A 10,308-nucleotide genomic window follows, 5' to 3' on the forward strand; every position below is an offset into this window, starting at 1 on the left:
GGAGAATAACAGATGATTGCTTGGAACAATTGCAATCCTCGAGTGCTGGCTGGTGGCAGCTTTCTTCTGTCAACTTCCTCCACCATTGGAAGTGTAAATTATTTTGCCAGTTCCCCTCCGCATTAGTGGCAACCTAGGCAGATGTAATTCCACGGTGGTGTTTGGCACTTCCAGGATTGTGTCATGTTGCTACTCTAATAATTGCTAAATTTTAAAATTATGTAGATGTACAGAGGCTCCTCATATTAGTAATGCTCTTTTTCTAATTTTTCTCGTGTTCATGCATATTTGAACTGCTTACATGATTACATGATCTCAAATCACTTTACTTTTATAAAAACATTGCCTTACAAAATTAACATGTACTTAATTGATTAAAATATACCCAAAAACCATAAAAATGCCATGTTGTAAGGAAACAGAGTGTAGACCACAGAAAACTAGCATATAGCATTGCAAATTATGGTGAACATTTAGAGGCATGTTCAGCCAATGAAGAGGACATCTATGCGACCCATGTCATCTCATTAATTGTCGCATCAAATTGGCTGGATGTCAAATAAACCAGCTTCAACCCACCATACCCTGACCTAGTGCCATCTAGGCATCTATTGCCTCTGTTTACTGCCATGTAGTCTACTGTAGATGCATTTCATAAAGGGGAACCAAATGGGCAAAGGATGTTGCTGCCAGCAATTTCTATTGACTTCTCACTTTCTGTTGCTGCTCCTGTCCCGTTGTGCTGTGTGTCTCCCTGCTATCCCATGAGCATCGATGAGTTACATTTCTAAAAGAGGTCTAGTGTTCTTCCATAGCCAGTCACGAGAATCGCCACTCAGCAGAGGGGAAACCTGCAAAAGATTGTGGATAATTTAGCAGATCCATGACTCCAGGAAGATGAGATAGCTTGCTGTAGGAACTAGTAAGGCAATGTGATGATGATTAAATAGATAAAAACATTCACAGAGAAAATCAGTGATGACAACAGGCATATGCACAAGAAAGAACCAGGGAGTAGGGAGCCAAAAAAAAAAGTGCATATAAATGCTATTCCAAATTAACAATCCCTCCTTTTGGAGATGGCATGAGTCACATGGATCTATATCATGAAAACACATCGAAGGTTGTCATTGTGTTACATCAAGCAAAATAACGATATCCCCAGCCTCATCTTGGTGTACTAATAGATTACCGCCTAAAGAATATATATGAGCTCACCTTTTCCCAGACTTCTTCATGGTAAGCATTGACCCAGTTGATCTCCGCAGGTGAAAGCAAGGACATGTCAATAAGCTTGCTCTAAAGTTGCAAAATAAATGAGGAAACAATCAGTACTTCATGAATTATGTGTTCAGCATGAACAATAATGAGAGAACAGCAGAGGTATTGCTAAACATATGGTCACATAGTGAGAGCTTAGATTTAATATCAAGCAGCAGCAAAAGATAGCTCATATTATCTCGTGTACTGATTAGTCAAACAAAAACAATACACCAGTACAACAATTGGAGATATACGTAACAAGTGTAAAATTCCATCCATTGAAACATGGACCAAGTATATTTGTTTGTACCTGAATTGGAACAAAGGTTAGTTTCTCAAAACCAAGGTATGAAATTCCACCAAACGAATTTGCCAGATTAAGCTCCTTTATCAGAAGTAAATTCTGCAACGTCGAACAGAAAAGATTAGGGATAAAAATGTCTACTTGCAGCTCAAGTACAGTACAATGATCTACCTCAATACGAATGCCAAATGAATTATCTTCGTAATAGCCAGGTTCATTGCTGACAACCATGCCCTTCTGTAAGGCTGTCAAATTTCCATATCGATAGCTTATGCTCTGAGGGCCCTCATGTACATTTAGTGCAGCTCCAACTCCATGGCCTGTGCCTGGAACAAGAATGAACATGAAAATGGATTTACATTGCATGCTATAAACTTCAAGGAAAGTCTAAGTCAATATTCCCATTTAGAGAGAATTTTAGCCTAGTTAAGATAATATTACCATGCCTATAATCCAGTCCAATCTTCCATAGAGATGAGCGTGCCAGAACATCTAGCACAAAGCCTGGAGTTCTCTCAGGAAACACCGCCTGATCAATAGCTATATGGCCCTGTCACAAAATTTAATGATATTCATAAGGTAGGAACAAATAAGGGGCTGCAAAAATAAATGCTACTAAAATGTGTGCCACACATTACAAATGAATCAAGTACCTGCAAAACTCTAGTGAAACACTCCTTTTGCCATGGAGAAGGCTCACCAAAATGTACTGTCCTTGTTATGTCAGTAGTTCCATCAATGTATTGAGCCCCACTATCCAATAAAAATAGATTGTCAGTTCCAACAGAGCTGCAGTCCTCAGGGGTTGGTCTGTAGTGTATTATAGCACCATTTGCACCATAACCTGTGTGGGAAAACTGAGTATCAGTTAGAAGTAAAGAACTATACGCATCACACTTTTGGAAGAATGGCAGTTATGCAATCAATAGAACGTCTCCTTTCATCCCTAATTCAGTGTAAGAACAAAACTAAGTATGCATCATGCTAGAATATTTGCATCAGCACAAAATTACAATAATATAATGATTTTGATGAAGTCGTAATTATCATTGCCTTTATCAGAAAAATTAGATTACAAAATAGGTAACAATAGTTAAAAAAAATAGGATCCTTGCTAGACATCTGTCCTGTCAAAAACTAGTTAAAGACAACTAAATATAGACTGAAGGGCATCTATCTATAGAATAAATCTAGAGGTACTGAACAAAATGCAAAGAATTATGATACTAATCAATGAAAACAAAGTTTCTGTGAGATTTTAATGGTATTTTCTTAAAGTCCGAAACAAGAAAATCATACCACTTATGGTGTCGAAGCTTGTCTCTATAAATCCATCTTGCTTTTGACGAAATTCAAGAAGCTTTTCAGCAACTTCTACCTCTGTAAGAGGCACACTTTTACCAACTTCCTCCTCTAGCCAGCACCAGAATTCTGCTAAAGCAGCAGCATCTCTACACGTCATATCCCAGCAAAGAATCTAGTTATCAATTTGACCGAAAATAAATGAAGCAGCAATACAACAGGAAAATGTGGCACCAGAATCATGATAAGTAATTGCATACATGGGGGCAGACTAGAGATAATCCTTTAAACAATATCTACATGACTAAAGAACTGTTCAGCTTACAACAAAGATGTTTACTGTTCTTTTTCATGCACAAATAGAAGCACAATCTATATGGTAAACAAAAAGACAAGAACAATCAGAGTGAGCCATAGGCCACGTCCATGCTGGTACCCATATGTCAATAGGCCACCACTTCGAATCTTTGCTGTTTTGCCCAACAGTCTAATAGTTAATGTATTATGTTTCACTACCAAGAAATAAAATTTATTTGCCAAATTCATGCTGGGTTGCCCTAGATATCTTTTTCTTTTATAGAGTTTCAGGGAATCAGGCATTTTTCAACAGAGGAAAAAAATACTAATTTGCAAGCTCTTTGAAGACAATACCTTAGGTGTGAATTCTTCATTCCCTCAATCTCTGCCTCATTTTTAACTGACTTGGCAAGTGTTACCGGTGAAACATTGTATACAACATTTAATGCTCCATTCTCAACAACAGGGCCTCTAGTTGTTGGCTTGTCTGAAGATGCTTCTTTCTCTCCAACCTTTTTCCCTGATTTTCCTTTCTTTTTCATATGTCTATCGCAACTTGATATAAAAGCAGTAACTATGGCTGCATTCATACTTGAAGAATCCAACCAGAGCTTTGCACCTTTCTCTGCCAGTCTTGACAAAGGAAAGCCATTTCAATAGAAAGATAAAAATGTGATGAAAAGAAAACAGAAACATAAGATAAATAACACCAACAAGATGGGAGTTGATGGTCGATCATTAAACTATTCAACAACCATCTACAGAATTTAATATTTTCACTCTTTCTTTCAGAGATACATGCTTACTACATATATAAACCTTAATAGGTAAACACATTTTAACACAAAAAAGTAGAAGACCAGTACAGAATTCATCAACATGCAAGACGAAGTTAGCACATTAGGTACGTCATTAATCACCATAAAATGTAGAGAAAATTTGTTTGTTAAACTTAGCAAATTTCTTTATCTCAAAACCAATATAGTCAATGGCAACAAGCACAAAATCATTACGTGTTTCAAATACCCAATGAAACATTATACCTATTATGTTTTCCCTTTTGAAATTCTACAAGATTTGAAATTCATAAATAAACCTGGAATGTATCAGTTTACCAAATAGAAATAAATATCTACAAGACAGGGTAGAACAGAAACTCTAGCATCTCCAAGGCAGGGAAGGATTTGCATGGATAAGGCCATAAGCAATCCAATCGATTGAATTTGATAATGAAGAACAACGAGCTCATTGGGTCAATGAAATCTATATTATTTTGCCAAGATTATTATCTTTGTATAGAAACAAAGACTACATCAACAATGAATGAAATGCGAAACTGCACAACTGCATATTTGAAGCCAGGCAGAAATATTATAAATACTAATGCTTTTGCAAGATTTACCTTTCCACTTCAGACACAATTGCTTCATATGGCTTAAGTTTTACTCCAGCTTTCTCAAGGTGCACCAAAACATCTTCACAAACTTTGTTGCTATCCACAAATAATGTAGCAGTGCTAACTTCCACAATAAGATAGCTATAAAATACTGGTGAATGAGGGACATCACTTCCTCGCTGCATTTCAATGTGGGACGAACCCATCAGCTTCATGAAAAATGCTGCTAGACTTTATCTGCAACCTCTGGTTGTTATTTTGAGTTGAGGCAATGGATTAACAATGATTAAATTTCCACTAATTATCACAGGAAGAACCCCTAAGTCAAAAATTTCACTGGAAACCCTACTACCCAGGAACTGTTAACTATAATCCAGTTATACGCAATAAAAAATAATTACTAAAACTTAAGACTAATATTTACTAACAATATTTAGATATACAATGCTTTTGACTAAAAGCATGTGGAGACTGAGGAACTGTTCAGAAAAGACATATATGACTAAACACACTGAAATACATAGAATAGTTTCATGTACAGCATGTTCACAATATTCATACACAGCTATCATATCAAACAAATTATAAAAGAATCAAAACATTACCATGTTCAACAACCAAGCAACTTCATCGAGCATTGAAATTACCACAGCATCACACCCATTTTCAGCAAGGTGTGATCTAATGAACGACAATTTTGATGGCACATCAATACCAGCATATTTGATGTTGTGCACCCTAGTTGGTTCTTTTGGGGGCTTTGGCCTTGCATCTCCCCATATCTCATCAATTAGGTTCATGCCTTGAACCAAAACCAACTCATGATTCTTATTTGAGATTGAATCCTTTAATTCTTCAGCAGCATCAAATGAGAAAAGAAACTGCATCCTTCGAACAAATGAAGGATAAAGGATTAGACTGAAAATTCAATGAAACATAACTGTAAACATAACAAAACAGAAGGAAATAGCAATAAAAATTAATTGAAAGTTGAAACACATTAAAAAAATGTTCTCTTCGAAAGATACTTAGATAATAGTTAATAGATCCTTAAATCTAAACTAAAAGCTATGGAATCGTGATGCCTAAAATTTTATTGGAACAGGCAAATCAGATGATAAATTTCAAAATACACAGATGCTGCTGGAATAAATGAAAGGGAGTGTGCTGCAGTTCCAGTTATGTCTTAGTAAAAGTGTGTTAATCGCCTAACTGCAGCATGTCTCTGGCATTCACAATCACTTCATGGTATCATCACCAAGAAAGAACTTAAGCCCAACTTTACATGGCTTAATATGTGGGCATCACATAAAGTGTATAGCAAAAGTATTCATTGTGTCACTGAATCCAGAATTAAAATTCTTTATCAAAAGTAACAGAATAAAGCAAAGCTCACCGGGTCAATACCAACTCGGCAACCAGACGGTAAAACATCATTCAACCACTCACTAGTAGTTGGAACACCATGATTTCCACTGCGCATAAGTGTCCATTCATGGCTCAATTCCTTCTCAGCCTACCAAAAGTAAGAAAAGATCAGGAGTCAATAACTGAACTAAATGTTCCAATCAACTGAAATCTACTATATGTGAATGGTGTACCTGAAGAAAATATCTGCCATCAGTCCAGAGAGCAGCCTTATCTTTTGTGACCACAGCTGTACCAGCACTGCCAGTGAAGCCAGTCAGGTATGCACGCCTCATGAAGCATTCTGCAATGAATTCGCTCTGTAACAGGAGTTTTGAATAAATGCTTGTAAGTTTAATGGGATGTAGTTCGGTTCTGCCATTTCACTAAAGACTCCATTGAAAGTTTCTACATCATTTAAATTGGACAGCACTATTAGCACAACCAGTTCACTGCATATGGATAACCAGGACAACTAGTACCACCATTCACCATCGATGGAGAAATTGTGTACATTAGGCAATCACACACTCGTCCTAGTCATACTTATCACGATTTTCTAAAGCTATAGCTCAACAGAGAATTGACAATGGGAAAAAAAAAAGTCATAGAAGGCTCTTAACTATAATCACAGTGGATATCGTCTAAATGCTGCGGAATTTGCACAACTACGCTATCGTTTTGAAAAATTATACAGTCATTCCTTCATCTGCTCATTCCAAATCAGAGGAAAAAATACAACTTTGTTGTATTCAAGTAGGGAGGTGGGGGTGGGGGTGGGCAGCGACCTGGTGGGCGTCCTGTGAGGGGACGATGTAGGCGTCGATGGCAACGTCGGGGCGCGCGAAGAGTCGACGGAGCGAGCGGAGCTTCTCATCCCCGCCAGAGGCTGGGTCCGCGGCCCCGGAGGAAGAGGAGAGGCCCCGGCGCTTGCGGAGCTCCGACGAGGAGAGGGCGACGACGCGGCCGTCCCCGCCTGACGAGCTGGCGAGGACGCGGAGGAGGGGGAGGCGGCGGCGGAGGGAGAAGGGGAAGAGAGCGGGAGCCGGGCGGCGGGCGAGAAGGCGGCGGCGGCGAGGGACGGGGAGAGGCGTGCCGCTTCGATCGCCATGGGCGGCAACTCGTCGTGGGGAGGAGAAGCGAGGGAAGAGAGGTGACAGAGATAAGGGACCAGCTCGACTCTTCTGGACTTGTGGTGGACCGTGGCAGAACCGGCCCACAATCCACATGTATGGGCTCGGCCGGGCCTTGCGTAAAGGGGGAAAAAAATTTGGAGTTGCTTGGCAGTTGGTACTCACTCATTTCCCTTCGGATAGGCCTATTTTCAAAACTGAATTTTTCTCTTTTATCCTATTTGAGTTGCAATCTTGGGTATGACATGAATGACTATTCAGTTTCGTACAGAGTAACTGCTTCAGAAAAATAGCTTGTACATGTATTTTTGTACATCCATATGGAGGAGTCTTCGTGGAAAATCGTTTCAACTAACGAGAAGAATATGATAACATGAATTCAATAGATGGTAGGCAGTGGCCTGCATCTTGGTCTTGTGTTTTGGTAAAATAGGTCTGTCAAAATTGAACGGAGGGAATATTGTACATTACTTGTGGTAGTGGATGGATAATATTGTTGGAAAAATAAGAGAAAAAGTGATATGGTAAAAAAAAAGATTTATCTCTGAAGCACTGTTACATGCCCGGTACCAAAGGCTTGACTTTAAAACTGCAGCTAGTCTATTCGAAGATATATCCCTTGGTTGCTACCTCTTATACGCACAACATTCAACAACTCTAGTAGCCTATTATAGTGGGGATGTGGCTTCGAGAAAAGCGGATAGGAGATGGAGATAATCTGCAGAGCTGTTTGTCTTCTGAGGTTGGGATGCACCAGGAAAGAACACATGCATGACGAGAGGGGGATATTTCATATTTAGGCACCAGGAAAGAACACATGACCAGATATTTACTTGCAATAATGCTCATCTTCTAAGATGACATTCATAAAAACGAGTTAATGGCTCGCTGGTTTTATGCTATTCAGGAGAACGTATCGGAGAAAGCACCGCGGAAATGCAGTACGGGGGGACGAAACCAAAACACGGGAATAACAACGGAAACTGCGACCCGGAATTCAAGCGACTAAAATTTTACATTATAAATTTCGAGTTACTATTCATAGCACTATTCAAATTCTCCGATTACTATTCAAATTGAGAGGCACTATTCAAATTCAGGTCACTGTTCAAAATAGGAACATGAACAGCACTCGAGCACTCACCGCGAGTGGGTGGAGCACCTCAGGATGAGCAAAAGATGGTGGCACTATTCGCTTACTCACTATTGAGCACTATTGAACAACTATTCAGGGTCGCTTTTAGCAACTATTCAACAGATATGGTATATGCGGGTGCGTGATTAGGTCTATATCTTGATTATATTGATTCTCAGGATCTTTGCGGGTTGGCGAGACCAAGGATTCAGCCGGTCGTGCTGCTATGCTTTGTGTCACTCCTACTCGGTACTCACTGCATGCGTCGCTTGCTTGCTTCAGAATCAGGCCAGCCCGGTCTTCACCCTCACCGTCCCCAGCCACGAGCACAAAGGACTCAGGCTCTACCGTCTCCCTAGGTAGTTCCACCCGAAGCGAACACTTCTCTGCGCACACAGGGTTCTCCTCAAACGCCGCTACCAAGGCTAACACGTGAATGACACACGTAGAGGTTTCTCCTCTAGGGTCCCTAGCGTAGAGACATCGCCCTATACGAACGAGCTTAAGGGAAGGCAGGGATATTACCAGGACAGCTTAATCAATCTCCACGGGACAAATCCAAAATGTCACGAGAAGACAGTGCGCGATAGAGGATAGGGCAAAAGGAATAAACAGTGGCTCTACTGTAACCAAGACAATTATTGAGGAGTGGAGCGTCGTCCAGCTGTCCAGGCAACAGAAGAGGTGCATAATTAAGGAGTCTCCCGAAGCTTCTATTGCGACTATAAAAGAAGAAGCCGGGTGAAGCATTCAGCATCAATCAACACATCACCGAAGCACGATCACCAAGAAGTAGAAAATCTCCACCCATACTCCACTCATAAATACTCCATGAAGACCACCACCACCTCGGAAGTGCTCTGAGGGATTCCCACCATTAGTAGTAACACCCCACTACCGTTGTATCACTCCACCACCTCTATAATACTAGAATAAAGGGAGGTCGTTGGAGCTCGTCCCGTCGTTTGTAAGGTAATTAAGGTTTGTGCTAAGTGCTTGGGGTTTCCCATAAGGGAAAGCCGCGTGTAAGGTTCTCCTGTGGAAATGGATTAAGCTGTCCTGGTAATATCCCTACCTTCCTTAAGCTCGTTCGTATGGGGCGATGTCTCTACGCTAGGGACCGTAGAGGAGAAACCTCTGTGTGTGTCGTTCTCATGTTAGCCCTGGTAGCAGCGTTTGAGGAGAACCCTGTGTGCGTAGAGAAGTGTTCTCTTCGGGTGGAACTGCTTAGGGAGACGGTAGAGCCTGAGTCTTGTGTGCTCGTGGCTGGGGACGGTGAGGGTGAAGACCGGGCTTGTCGTTGTCAAGATTAGCGGATCAAGACTTAGACTAGTAAATTTCTTTTATGTGCGTAAGGCTTAAGATGGTGGCGTGAGAAACATGGGGTTTAGACTGGTTCAGGCAAAGGAACACCCTACGTCCAGTGTCGAGAGATGCTCGTGTTGCCCGCGTGGGGTTCTGTAGTAGGGGTTACAGGAGTGGGAGAGAGGGAGCTGATCCCAGGTCTCTTAGGTGTGCATTGATGCTCTAGCCGAGTGCGTGTCTGTGTTCTGTTGATTTGGAGGCGTTATGATGCCTTGAGTTGTGCCTCGAGCCTCTCTGTCTCGGGCCCCCGATCCTCCTTTTATAGCATAAAGAGACCATCAGAGTTACAGGCGAGACCGAGTGTGGGGAGCAGTAAAGAGATAAACATAGCTAGGTAAAAATACAACATGAAGGGAGGGACCGAGTTCCCAGGTTCCCGGCGTCCTCGCCGACCTTCGACTTCTGCCGGCGCGTATGCTGGAGGAGGGTGGCCACCGCCGCGCCCTGTCGATGGCTTACTCGGTGGCTGTAGCCGCCGGGTCATGATGACAGCGTTTCGTCGTGACTCGGGTGTCCGTTGGGGGAGGCGGCGGATTCCACCGTCCTGCTGACGGCTCGCGGAGGGCGGACGTCACATCCCTGCCGCCAGGCGCGCGGGACACGAGAATGGGCGAGGCTTCCCTCTGCTCCGGGCGGCACAGGCCATGAGTGCCTTGTGGCGAATGGGAGGAGGCCGCAGATACTGTAGCTTGTACAGTGTGGCCGC

General features: G+C 41.7%; 1 protein-coding gene across 1 annotated transcript; it reads right to left on the reverse strand.

Annotated features, from left to right (window-relative positions):
• Positions 1–415: 415 nt before the first annotated feature.
• LOC101755194 (probable Xaa-Pro aminopeptidase P) lies at positions 416–7,095 on the reverse strand. The gene is given in 14 exon segments (XM_012844162.3): positions 416–851; positions 1,219–1,299; positions 1,574–1,666; positions 1,739–1,893; positions 2,009–2,117; positions 2,221–2,411; positions 2,867–3,018; positions 3,521–3,799; positions 4,569–4,741; positions 5,168–5,443; positions 5,959–6,078; positions 6,164–6,289; positions 6,758–7,029; positions 7,032–7,095. Coding segments are annotated over 14 exon segments (2,148 nt in total). The 5' UTR covers positions 7,081–7,095; the 3' UTR covers positions 416–779.
• Between the last annotated feature and the right edge of the window lie 3,213 nt (positions 7,096–10,308).

Source organism: Setaria italica, chromosome II, assembly GCF_000263155.2.
Source record: "Setaria italica strain Yugu1 chromosome II, Setaria_italica_v2.0, whole genome shotgun sequence".
NCBI lineage: Eukaryota > Viridiplantae > Streptophyta > Magnoliopsida > Poales > Poaceae > Setaria > Setaria italica.